Raw genomic sequence first — 13,901 nt, 5'->3', positions numbered from 1 at the left:
TAATACTGCCCCTATGTACAAGAATATAACTACTATAATACTGCACCTATGTACAAGAATATAACTACTATAATACTGCCCCTATGTACAAGAATATAACTACTATAATACTGCTCCTATGTACAAGAATATAACTACTATAATACTGCTCCTATGTACAAGAATATAACTACTATAATACTGCTCCTATGTACAAGAATATAACTACTATACCACTGCCCCCAAGAATATTCTATGGATACTTCTTTTCAGTTTTAGTGACAGTTTAGCAGCTTAATTTCTTGTCCTTGAATCACTTTGTGCTGCAGTTGTCAGTAGGGTTGAGCGAAACGGGTCGAACATTTTCAAAAGTCGCCGACTTTTGGCGAAGTCGAGTTTCATGAAACCCGATCCGACCCCTGTGCGTGGTCGGCCATGCGGTACGCGACTTTCGCGCCAAAGTCGCGTTTCAATGACGCTTAAAGCGCCATTTCTCAGCCAATGAAGGTAAACGCAGAGTGTGGGCAGCGTGATGACATAGGTCCTGGTCCCCACCATCTTAGAGAAGGGCATTGCAGTGATTGGCTTGCTGTCTGCGGCGTCACAGGGGCTATAAAGGGGAGTTCCCGCCGACCGCCATGTTACTGCTGCTGATCTGAGCTTAGGGAGAGGTTGCTGCCGCTTCGTCAGAAGCAGGGATAGCGTTAGGCAGGGTCCATTAACCACCAAACCGCTTGTGCTGTAGCGATTTCCACTGCCCAACACCACCTTCGGTGTGCAGGGACAGTGGAAGCTACATTTTTTTTTTTTTTCCTCAGCGCTGTAGCTCATTGGGCTGCCCTAGAAGGCTCCCTGATAGCTGCATTGCTGTGTGTACGCCGCTGTGCAAACCAACTGCTTTTTTCAAAGCACAAATCCTCTTGTTCCTTCCTTTCTGCACAGCTATCTTGTTTGTTTGTCCACACTTTTTATTTAATTTGTGCATCAGTCCACTCCTTATTGCTGCCTGCCATACCTGGCTGAGATTACTGCAGGGAGATAGTAATTGAAGGACAGTTCCTTTTTTTTTTTTTGGTGGGAGATTAAGATTGACATTTCTGCTAGAGTGCCATCCCTGTCTGTGTCATCTCGCACTCAGTGGGCCATAGAAAGCCTATTTATTTTTTTGCTTGATTTGGGTTCCAAAATCTTCCAGAAAAAATCACAACATCAATCAGTGGGAGAAAAATATTGGCCTCAGGGCTTGTGTGCCACTCCTTACTCCTGTGTGTGCCATCTCTCACTCAGTGGGCCATAGAAAGCCTATTAATTTTTTTGCTTGATTTGGGTTCTAAATTCTACCTGAAAAAATCAATAAATCAATCAGTGGGAGATTAATATTGGCCTTTGGGCTTGTGTGCCAGTCCTAAGCGTGCCATCTCTCTCTCTCTCAGATAGTGGGCCATAGAAAGCCTATTTTTTTATTATTTTATTGGGTTTATAAATTTTCCCTGGAAAAAAAAAAAGTGGGAGATTAATATTGGCCTCTGGGCTTGTGTGCCAGTCCTGAGCGTGCCATCTCTCTCACAAATAGTGGGCCATAGAAAGCCTATTTATTTTTTTGGTTGATTTGGGTTCCACCGATTGACCAAACCGCTGCACGGCCAGCTCTACCCTCACCTACTGTATCCTCACCCATCCCTTGTAGATTGTGAGCCCTCGCGGGCAGGGTCCTCTCTCCTCCTGTACCAGTTGTGACTTGTATTTTTCAAGATTATTGTACTTGTTTTATTATGTATACCCCTCCTCACATGTAAAGCGCCATGGAATAAATGGCGCTATAATAATAAATAATAATAATAATAATAATTCTACCTTAAAAAATCAATCAATCAATCAGTGGGAGATTAGTATTGGCCTTTGGGCTTGTGTGCCAGTCCTAAGCGTGCCATCTCTCTCTCTCAGATAGTGGGCCATAGAAAGCCTATTAATTTTTTTGCTTGATTTGGGTTCCAAAATCTACCTGAAAAAAAATCACTAAATCAATCAGTGGGAGATTAATATTGCCCTCTGGGCTTGTGTGCCACTCCTGACTCCTGTGTGCGTCATCTGTCACTCAGTGGGCCCTAGAAAGCCTATTTTTTGTTTTATTTGTTTTCTAAATTCTCCCTGAAACAATCATTTTATTTTCTTTGGTTTCTAAATTATTCCTGAAAAAAATCATTTTTTTTGTATTTTTTTTTCTCTCAAGTCTCCCTGAAAAAAAAAAAAAAAAAAAAATCTGTGGGAGATTCATATTGCCCCTTCTGCTTGTGTGCCAGTCTTGACTCCTGGGTGTGCCATCTCTCTCTCTCTCCCCAATTGTGGGCCATAGAAAGCCTATTAATTTTTTTGCTTGATTTGGGTTCCAAAATCTACCAAAAAAAATCAATAAATCAATCAGTGGGAGATTAATATTGGCCTCTGGGCTTGTGTGCCACTCCTGACTCCTGTGTGCGTCCTCTCTCACTCAGTGGGCCCTACAAAGCCTTTTTTTTTTTTTTTTTTTTTTTTTTTTCCTAAATTCTCCCTGAAACAATCATTTCATTTTATTTGTTTTATAAATTCTTCTGTAAAAAATAATTTTTTTTTAATTTTTTTTTTTCTGAAGTCTCCCTTTTAAAAAAAACAAACACAAATCAGTGGGAGATTAATATTTACATTTGTGCTTCAGTGACAGTCCTGCGTGTGTGGCATCTCTCTCATTTGTTGCCACCAACAACAGAGTGTGTAACATTGTGCCTGATTTTCGTTGTGGTCTCACTCACCTGTAAAGGGGTAGCTAAATCATACTGAAGTTATAGCTCACCGTGTAAGTTGTGTGACAGCAACAAATACCGTTAGTTTGTTTACGTTTTTAAAACAATGAGGAAGTCTGGTGGAAGAGGTCGTGGCCGGGGGCGTTCATTGTCAGCTGGTAATGAGGGTAGTGGTAGTGGTGGAGCATCAGCTGGTCGTGGGAAAAAAAATATTGCACCTAAGTTTGGAGCTGTGGAGCCAGGTTCGTCGTCTGGCTACACAAGGCCTCGAACGCTCCCTTTTCTGGGAGTAGGAAAACCGTTTTTAAAGCCGGAGCAGCAAGAGCAAGTTTTGGCTTATCTTGCTGACTCAGCCTCTAGCTCTTTTGCCTCCTCTCGTGAAACTGGTAAATGTCAAAGCAGCGCGTCGTTAGTGGATGTTCACGGTCAGGGACAAGTCGCTTCCTTGTCCTCTTCAGCAAAAACAACAACAGAGAAGAATGCAGCAGGCGACACAACGGGTTACTCCATGGAGCTCTTTACACATACCGTCCCTGGCTTAGAAAGTGAAGCAGTTAACAGTCCATGCCCATTACAAGTTGAATCTGACATGGAGTGCACTGATGCACAGCCACAGCCAGACTACTATCCTGGTCCTTTGACTCAGACCACAACATTGCCCTCGCAGGGTGCTGATCAAGAATCAGACCCTGATGAGACTATGTTGCCCCATCACGAACGCTATACCACCGACCGCCACGGTGACACAGACGAAGTTGCACACGAGCTACAAGAAGAGGTAATAGATGACCCAGTTCTTGACCCAGATTGGCAGCCATTGGGGGAACAGGGTGCAGGCGGCAGCAGTTCTGAAGCGGAGGAGGAGGGGCCGCAGCAGGCATCAACATCGCAACAGGTTCCATCTGCCGGGCCCGTATCTTGCCCAAAACGCGTGGCAAAGCTAAAACCTGTTGGAGGACAGCGTGGCCATCCGGTTAAAGCTCAGTCTGCAATGCCTGAAAAGGTATCCAATGCTAGAAAGAGTGCAGTCTGGCATTTTTTTAAACAACATCCAATTGATCAGCGCAAAGTCATCTGTCAAAAATGTTCAACTACCTTAAGCAGAGGACAGAATCTGAAAAGTCTCAATACAAGTTGCATGCATAGACATTTAACCACCATGCATTTGCAAGCCTGGACTAACTACCAAACGTCCCTTAAGGTTGTAGCACCCTCGGCCAATGAAGCTAGTCAGCAACGCAACATCCCTTCCGGCAGTGTAGGACCACCATTTAGCGCACCACCTGCTGTATCTGTGCAGGTTTCTTTGCCAGGCCAAAGCCTTCAGGGTCAGGGAATCACCAGTTTCGTAGTAGGAAACACTGCATCTAGGGCACCGGTGGCAACAATACCATCTCCCACCGTCTCTCAGTCTGCCATGTCCACCGGCACCCCCGCTAGTTCCATGATCTGCAGCTCTCCAGTCCAGCTCACCCTACATGAGACTATGGTTAGAAAAAGGAAGTACTTAGCCTCGCATCCGCGTACACAGGGTTTGAACGCACACATAGCTAGACTAATCTCGTTAGAGATGATGCCCTACCGGTTAGTTGAAAGCGAAGCTTTCAAAGCCCTGATGGACTACGCTGTACCACGCTACGAGCTACCCAGTCGACACTTTTTTTCCAGAAAAGCCATCCCAGCCCTCCACCAGCATGTTAAAGAGCGCATCGTCCATGCACTCAGGCAATCTGTGAGCACAAAGGTGCACCTGACAACAGATGCATGGACCAGTAGGCATGGCCAGGGACGTTACGTGTCCATCACGGCACACTGGGTAAATGTGGTGGATGCAGGGTCCACAGGGGACAGCAAGTTTGGGACAGTTCTGCCTAGCCCACGGTCTAGGAAACAATTGGCTGTAGCCGTTCACACCCCCTCCTCCTCCTCTTCGTCCTCCTGCAGAAGCGAGAGCTCGTCCACAGACCGCAGTCGCACAACCACTCCATCCGCAGCTGCCACTGTTGCACACCAGGTCTCCCATTATGGGGCAGCTACTGGCAAACGTCAGCAGGCTGTATTGGCTATGAAGTGTTTGGGCGACAACAGACACACCGCGGAAGTTCTGTCCGAGTTCTTGCAGAAAGAAACGCAGTCGTGGCTGGGCACTGTAGATCTTGAGGCAGGCAAGGTAGTGAGTGATAACGGAAGGAATTTCATGGCTGCCATCTCCCTTTCCCAACTGAAACACATTCCTTGCCTGGCTCACACCTTAAACCTGGTGGTGCAGTGCTTCCTGAAAAGTTATCCGGGGTTATCCGACCTGCTCCTCAAAGTGCGTGGACTTTGCTCACATATCCACCGTTCGCCCGTACACTCCAGCCGTATGCAGACCTATCAGCGTTCTTTGAACCTTCCCCAGCATCGCCTAATCATAGACGTTGCAACAAGGTGGAACTCAACACTGCACATGCTTCAGAGACTGTGCGAACAGAGGCGGGCTGTTATGTTTTTGTGGGAGGATACACATACACGGGCAGGCAGTAGGATGGCAGACATGGAGTTGTCAGGTGTGCAGTGGTCGAAGATTCAAGACATGTGTCAAGTCCTTCAGTGTTTTGAGGAATGCACACGGCTGGTTAGTGCAGACAACACCATAATAAGCATGAGCATCCCCCTAATGCGTCTGCTGATGCAAAGTTAGACGCACATAAAGGATCAGGCGTCTGCAGCTGAGGAAGAGGAAAGCCTTGATGACAGTCAGCCATTGTCTGGCCAGGGCAGTGTACAGGACGAGGTAGCGGGCGAAGAGGAGGAGGAGGATGATGGGGATGATTATATTTTTAATGAGGAAGCTTTTCCGGGGCCACTGGAAATTGGTGGCGCGGCAAGGCCGGGTTCTGGTTTTTTGAGGGACACAAGTGACGTGGATTTGCCTGAAACTGCCCCTCAACCAAGCACAACCACAGATTTGAGAACTGGAACTTTGGCCCACATGGCGGATTATGCCTTACGTATCCTCAAAAGGGACACACGCATAACTAAAATGATGAATGATGACGATTACTGGTTGGCCTGCCTCCTTGATCCTCGCTATAAAGGCAAATTGCAAAATATAATGCCACATGAGAACTTGGAACTAATATTAGCAACCAAACAATCAACTCTTGTTGACCGTTTGCTTCTGGCATTCCCTGCACACAGCGCCCGTGATCGTTCTCACACGAGCTCCAGGGGCCAGCAGACCAGAGGTGTTAGAGGGGCAGAAATCAGAAGTGGCGTTGGCCAGAGGGGTTTTCTGACCAGGTTGTGGAGTGATTTTGCTATGACCGCAGACAGGACAGGTACTGCAGCATCAATTTAAAGTGACAGGAGACAACATTTGTCCAGTATGGTTACAAACTATTTTTCATCCCTTATCGATGTTCTCCCTCAACCGTCATTCCCATTTGATTACTGGGCATCAAAATTAGACACCTGGCCAGAATTGGCAGAATATGCATTGCAGGAGCTTGCTTGCCCGGCAGCTAGTGTCCTATCAGAAAGAGTATTCAGTGCTGCAGGTTCAATACTAACAGAAAAAAGGACTCGTCTGGCTACCCAAAATGTAGATGATCTAACCTTCATTAAAATGAACCACAACTGGATTTCGAAATCTTTTGCCCCACCTTGCCCGGCTGACACCTAGCTTTCCTATGAAAAGGTCTTGCCTGTGGACTATTCTGAATGACTTTTCCAATCTCGTAATTTTCTGCACCTGATTGTCCAGCATACGACATGTTTACACCTCACTAAATGGCCAAACTCCCCACACGGGGCCGTGGTATCGACACTTGGCGACAGCACCCGTGAGAGTGCAGTTTGTCTGAAGAGGTGGGTGAGCCCGCTTTTGGTCGACGGCACTGCCACTGGGTCCCTCCTAGTACAATAAAGTGTCTCTGGCGGTGGTGGTGCGCACCCAACGTCAGACACACCGTTGTAATATGAGGGGCCCTGGGCCTGTACCGCCGGCCACAAGACAGTTTCCCCCCACCCCAGCTCAAACAGTGCTCTACCACTTGCAAAATTATCTCACAGCTCCACCAATGTTTAGTCTATGCGCTGACATCCTTCAATGCCTGCCACTGACAATACCATTGTATTGACATTTTTGTTATGTTAGGCCTTCGATGCCTGTCTGTGGTCACTCCTTCCACTAGGCCTCCACTGACCACACCACTGCTGCCCGTGTACCCCTGGAACCAATTTAAAATTGCCTACAGCCATGTGTTATTATTTTAGGCCTTCGATGCCTGTCTGCGGTGACTCCTTCCACTAGGCCTCCACTGACCACACCACTGCTGCCCGTGTACCCCTTGAACCAACATCATAAAATAAAAAAAAAAGTATTTTGCTTATAAAAAAGAAAATACTGAGAGATATCAAATGCAGACATTTTAACATTAAAAACAAACACACAACTAAAATCTGGTACAGTACTAAAAATGGCCACCAGCTACAATTACTTTCTCCTACAAGTAGTTAACTGAAAGGTTTTTTCAATTGAAAACACAGATATGGCATCCACCGAGTGTTGTCCTGTCGCGTCTTCTTTATATTATTGCCGAGAAGATGCAAAACAATGAAAATAATAAAATCATTAATTACCAAAATAATAGAGAAAGTCAACACCACATTGCAAATAAACATTAATTCCAAATAAAGAAGCAGGGCGCGTCCGAGGGTGAGTATATACCTAATAAGAATATAATCACCCTCGGACGCGCAATGCTTATTTCCGACAGCCTTCCTTCCTAAGAATCAGCCCTTCCGTGGTGTAGAGAGACGTTGTGTTACACTCCAAGGTGTTCCCCAGGTTGCCTTTCCTGAGCTTCGATCTTCCGGCTCTCGTTTAGTAGTTGTTGGAAACTACGCTGCATTAGGCCTTCAAATTGGGTATGGGGTGTAGAGAGATGGTGTGTTACACTCCAAGGTGTTCCCCAGGTTGCCTTTCCTGAGCTTCGATCTTCCGGCTCTCGTTTAGTAGTTGTTGGAAACTACGCTGCATTAGGCCTTCAAATTGGGTATGGGGTGTAGAGAGATGGTGTGTTACACTCCAAGGTGTTCCCCAGGTTGCCTTTCCTGAGCTTCGATCTTCCGGCTCTCGTTTAGTAGTTCTTGGAAACTACGCTGCATTAGGCCTTCAAATTGGGTATGGGGTGTAGAGAGAGGGTGTGTTACACTCCAAGGTGTTCCCCAGGTTTCCTTGCCATTGCTTCGGTCTTCCGACTCTCGTTTAGTAGTTGTAGAAAAGTACACTGCATTAGGCCTACAAAATGGGTATGGGGTGGAGAGAGATGGTGTGTTACACTCCAAGGTGTTCCCCAGGTTGCCTTTCCTGAACTTCTATCTTCAGGCTCTCATTAAATTGTGGTTAAATGGAACAACTGCATTTGGCGTACTAGTTGGTTTGGGACCTACTATCGGTGTCTGCCACTCCTTGCTGTTCTCCTGGTTTCCTGTCCTGAAATTCCATTTTCAGGCTCTCGTTAAGTAGTTGTTAATGTTAGACTGCATTTGGCCTACTAGTTGGTTTGGGGCCTACTATCGGTGTCTGCCACTCCTTGCTGTTCTCCTCCACTGAACAAAGCTGTGCCGCCTGTTTACTACGGTTGCCAATTTTGAACTGCATTTCGACTACTTACTGATTTGGCCCTACTCTCTGTGTCAGCCTCTCATTCCAGTTGTCCTCCACTGCAATGCCCCCTGGTTATTCCTGTGTTACCAATTTTGAACTGCATTTAGCCCACTTTATTCTTTGGGCCTATATCTGTGTTTCCTCCTCATCCTGCCCATTGCCCAGCCAGTGATAGATGAGTCTGCTGGTACATTGACCCATAACGCAACATTCCCCGTGCACGCTACACAACAACATTGTGACCCTGCTGAAAGTCAGGTTGCTCTTCCCGCATACCATACCACCTTACACGGGGACAAAGAGGAAGGTGCAGATGAAAGTGCAGGTTCCTTCATCAGGTGGGGGGAGGAATACTAGTTGGCGACGTCACTGGCACAGGGCCTCTCATAGTACGCAAAAGTGTTGCTGCCGGTGGGAGGCGCCCCCGCCGTGCAAACACACCGCTGTACTTTGAGGGGCCCTGTGCCAGTGCCAATGCCAACGAGTGGGCCCCCCCTGCTTGCTCAGGATCACAGCACTTGCAAAGTTGAAATACTTACCTCTCCCTGCTCCACTGCCGTGACGTGGTCCAGATTTCCTGGGCCCACTAATTACTTGAACCAGCCCTACCCCACACAACTTTAGCCAAATGACCCCCAATTTCAAATGCCTTCCAATTATTATAAGGTAAATTACGCTTGACAAGCTTCATTAAGAAGAATGGATGGTTTTTACATTAAAATGGGCACTCTAGGTGTTTTCCTGGCCCCCACTCACTGCCGACTATGCTGCCCCATTGACTTGCATTGGGTTTCGTGTTTCGGTCGATCCCGACTTTACGTCATAATCGGCCGATTTCACTCGACCCGATTTTTGAGATAGTCGGGTTTCGCGAAACCCGGCTCGACTCTAAAAAGGTCAAGGTCGCTCAACTCTAGTTGTCAGTATTGCGGTTTCTTTTATGTGCCTAGTTGTGTATTGTATCTGGCAGCCTCCAGGCTCTTTTACACACGTGGCAGAGTAAACGTTTGCTTGGTTGCTTTTTCTCACACTACCCGCTGCCTCTCTGTTCTGGCTAAGGCGCCTTCTTCTTGACTGTTTGCTCATCGATCTCCATTATTTTTACATATATACATGTTAAAGTGTGAAGCGACTCCTCCGTGTCCTCTGATAGTCACTATCGTCTCTATTCCCAATGGTGCTCTCGGTCCTGTATACTTTTCTGTATGCACTGTATGGCGGTGGTATACACTATGTCGTTGCCTGTATATAATGTCTCCTTTTTTCTTTTTTCTTCTAGTTGGGAAAACATCCTTAATCACACGATTCATGTATGACAGCTTCGACAACACGTACCAGGTAAGATGGCAGAATACGCTCCAGTAACTCTGGCCTCGTGGCGACATCCGCTGCCACCGGACCGTCTGATGTGCTGCCAATGTGCCACAATAGCTTCCCGGCCAACTAAGGTCACATGATATACTTTTTGCTGATGACGGTGAGGTGAGTCCTCACTCCTCTGGACCCTGATTGGCCTCTGCATGTCGCCCACTAGTTTAATTTTGATGTGACAACGTATATTATGTATGGGCAGTGTGCTATTCCCGGGGGGAGGGGCAAACTGGGCAGATGTCTTGGACTCCCGTCTTATAGGGGCTCACTGTGGATAGGGAATTGGGGGACACAAATTTGAGCTACTTTTATATTAACTTTGTACTGTGTAATTTTGGTGCTATATGGCAGTATTAAGTGAGTACTAAGTTACACTATTATGTGAGTACTATATGGCAGTATTATGTGGGTACTATATGACGGTATTGAAGGGGATTTTACATAGCAGTAGTTATGAGCGAACGTGCTCGGATAACGTCTTATCCGCCATGCTCGTGTGTTTTCCTAGCATCTGGATGTGCTCGTATATTATTTCCAAGTCCCGGCGGCTGCATGATTTGTGGCTGTTTGACAGCCTGGACACGTGGGCGTTCTCTAACAGACATCCTGGACACATGAGGGACTGCCTGTTTGTTAGAGAACGCTCACGTGTCCAGGCTGTCAAACAGCCACAAATCATGCAGCCGCCGGGACTTGGAAATAATATAGGAGCACATCCAGATGCTAGGAAAACACCCGTGGGTGTTCGGATAAGACGTTATCATTCAGCGCACGTTCGCTCATCACTACATGGCAGTATTATGTCGGTTGTACTATATCAGTATGTGAGTATGTATGTCAGTTTTATGTGGCTGTTACATGGCGGTATCACGGAGTTACTAGAGTTGTTGTGAACCAATACTATCATCAATAGCTTTAGTAGCTAGTAAATTACGGTACTGTATGGGTGCTCTGTGGCGGTATTGTGTGTGTGTGTGTGTGTGTGTGTGGGCGCTCCGTGGCGGTATTGTGTGTGTGTGTGTGTGCTCTGTGGCGGTATTGTGTGTGGGTGCTCTGTATCGGTATTATGTGTGTTTAAGGGCACTCCATGGTGTTGTTTGTATGAGTGTGCGTGCATGGGGGCTCCGTAACGGTATTGTGTATGTGTGTGGGTGTTGGCGCTTTGTGGTGGTATTGTGTGTGTGTGTGCACTTTTGCATTATTGTGTGTGTGGCGGCATTTTGTGTGGGTGCCCTGTGACGGTATTGTGTGTTGGCTCTCCGTGGCGGTATTGTGTGATCTGTGGCGGTTTTGTGTGTGGGCACTCTGTATCGGTATTGTGTACGTGCAAGGATGCTCCATGGCCGTTTTTGTATGTGCGTGGGGGCTCTGTGGCAGTATTGTGTGTGTGTGTGTGTGTGTTGGCGCTCTGTTGCGTTATTGTGTGTGTGCTCTCCGTGGCGGTATTGTGTGTGTGGGTGGCCTGTGGCGGTATTGTGTGTGGACGCTCCATGACGGTATTGTGTGTGTTTTGGCTCTCTGTGGCAGTATTGTGTGTGTGTCTGTGTGTGTGCGCACTCCATGACGGTATTGTGTGTGTGTGTGTGTGTGTGTGTTTTGGCGCTCTGTGGCAGTATTTGTGTGTGTGTGTGGGCGCACTCCATGATTGTATTGTGTGTGTTTTGGCTCTCCTTGGCAGTATTGTGTGTGGGTGGGTGGGCGCTCCATGACGGTATTTTGTGTGTGTGTTTTGGCTCTCTGTGGCAGTATTGTGTGGGTGGGTAGGCACTCTGTGGCGGTATTGTGTTCTCCGTGGCAGCATTGTATGTGGGCGCTCTGTTCTGTGCTTCGATGATTTTCTAAGAACTATTACTTGGATACCTGATGTCATATACTGGCATTATGTGGGCCATATGCGGCAGTATTATTGTGGCACTACTTTGCTTGTTCCTCATTTTAATCGTCTTTTTTCCTCCCCGTCCTAACCCCCCCCTGTGTTTTACGTCCTCACAGGCAACAATTGGTATCGACTTCTTATCAAAGACCATGTACCTGGAGGACCGAACAGTAAGTATCTATTCCCCTTGTCAGTACTGTGCACCACATGATGGCGGTGACCCAAGGTGAGTGGCGGCATCCAGACTGTCCGTGGAAGTGCTGGCGTCAGAGCTCACCCGTTGTGCGGTATTCCTCGCGGGTGGAGCTGGGGTATAGCGGGTGTCCTCCGTCAGCGCATTTGATTGTCTTCCTTCCCGCAGATCAGATTGCAGCTCTGGGATACGGCGGGGCAGGAACGATTCCGCAGCCTGATCCCCAGTTACATCCGCGACTCCGCAGCCGCCGTAGTAGTTTACGACATCACAAGTAGGTACCCCGGCTGGCGGCCTTCTGACGGTGTGTTTGTTTTTTCTCTCCCCGTCGCGGCGCCCCCTCCACCCCGCACACTTGTTAGGTCCGGCTGCAGCTCTGGGACACAGCAGGGCAGGAGCGCTTCAGGAGCTTGATCCCTAGCTACATCCGAGACTCCACTGTGGCTGTTGTGGTTTATGATATCACAAGTGAGTGTGGACGAGAACGTCTTCGCCTTCCTATAATGTCGTCTGGTGGCCGTCGCTGCCGCCGTGCAGATCTGTCTATAACGGACTATCCCCCCCCCGACTGTATTCTGCAGGCCAGGACCCCCAGAGCTCCACTTACATGGTCGCTACCTACAGGTGGCTCTAGAGAGGCAATCTTTTTCCTTCTGGTGGAAAGCTCATTTGCATATTTTCCCCATCAACCACCTGGATCTCCATAAAATAAGTCGGTACCTCCCAATAACGTCAACCGATGTGCGGGAAGAAGACCCCCGCCCTGCTGAGGCTGGTAACACCAGTTGGGGTCCTAGTAGTGTCCCATTAGACGGCATTGTCACGCCCGGGATGTTCCAGGCCCATTTATTAATATATGCACTTGTAGATCGGGTTATAAGACCCCCCATTACCTTTTTGGGGGGAGTTCTTTATGTGACCTCCCCCACTAGGACATACCATGCCGCATTATATGTGTAAGAGTCACAGACTCCTGTACTTTTGTCTACTAGTATAGTCCTGTTTTTCTAAAGAGTCCGGAGCTTAAATCTTTCTTCACCGATTGGGCACTTTATTTGATATCATAGCGCCCCCTTGTCTCTCTGATACCGATACTGTAATATAAAGTCAGCCTTCCCCAGTGAGACCCTCCCTTAAAGGGGCAGTGTTGGTGGTACGGGTCACATCTAGTACCCGGCTTCTACTAGTCTCCTTGGTCCGTTATAAGCAGAGGGCGCCGTGCGGTGCGTGCATGTCGTGTGCTTGCTTTCTGTGCCGCGTCGTGTCTTGTGCTTGTGTCTTGCACGTTTCACTCTTGTGCATGTTCTGCTCACAGCCCTTTAATGTGTCATCACCGATGTGTCCATGTGTCGTCCCATGTTCCTCGTCACTTGCTGTTATACCGCAGGATCTCGCTGGGGAAACATCGTTTTATTCACTAGAGGACGATTTCCATCGCTCTGTAGTAGAATGTGCCAAAGATCTCTAGTACACACTGTAAGATATAAAGGGGCACAAGCCCCCCAAAGATGACAAAATGCAATTACTAATCAGGGACACAGAGAACACACACGGCGAGGTCACAGGACGGGGAGGATGCGCGCGGCGAGGTCGTGGGACAGGGAGAATGTGCTCAGTGAGGTCACGGGACAGGGAGAATGCGCTCAGTGAGGTCACGGGACAGGGAGGATGCGCGCGGCGAGGTCATGGGACAGGGAGAATGCGCTCAGTGAGGTCACGGGACAGGGAGGATGCGCGCAATGAGGTCACAGGACATGGTGGATGCGTGTGGTGGTGTCACAGGACAGGGAGAATGCGCGCGGCGAGGTCACGGGACAGGGAGAATGCGCGCGGCGTGGTCACGGGACAGGGAGAATGCGCGCGGCGAAGTCACGGGACAGGGAGGATGCGCGCAATGAGGTCACAGGACATGGTGGATGCATGTGGTGGTGTCACGGGATAGGGAGAATGCGCGCGGCGAGGTCACGGGACAGGGAGGGATGCGCGCGGCGAGGTCACGGGACAGGGAGGGATGCGCGCGGCGAGGTCACGGGACAGGGAGGGATGCGC

The 13,901-nt window shown here is 48.2% G+C and overlaps 1 protein-coding gene across 2 annotated transcripts in view; it reads left to right on the top strand.

Annotated features, from left to right (window-relative positions):
- The window catches only part of RAB6A (RAB6A, member RAS oncogene family), a 48,095-nt gene that overhangs the window by 21,880 nt on the left and 12,314 nt on the right, over positions 1-13,901 (top strand). The window contains exons 2-4 of one of the 2 annotated variants that reach the window (XM_069759430.1): positions 9,692-9,750; positions 11,776-11,829; positions 12,215-12,320. In XM_069759430.1, the coding sequence (XP_069615531.1) occupies positions 9,692-9,750; positions 11,776-11,829; positions 12,215-12,320 (219 nt within the window). Of the gene's footprint in view, positions 1-9,691; positions 9,751-11,775; positions 11,830-12,020; positions 12,127-12,214; positions 12,321-13,901 lie in introns of both variants that reach the window. The other variant, XM_069759431.1, reaches the window with a different exon arrangement.

This window comes from Ranitomeya imitator, chromosome 3, assembly GCF_032444005.1.
Source record: "Ranitomeya imitator isolate aRanImi1 chromosome 3, aRanImi1.pri, whole genome shotgun sequence".
Taxonomy (NCBI): domain Eukaryota; kingdom Metazoa; phylum Chordata; class Amphibia; order Anura; family Dendrobatidae; genus Ranitomeya; species Ranitomeya imitator.
The sequence above is the reverse complement of the archived record's forward strand: the minus strand, read 5'-3'. Positions and strand labels throughout refer to the sequence as shown.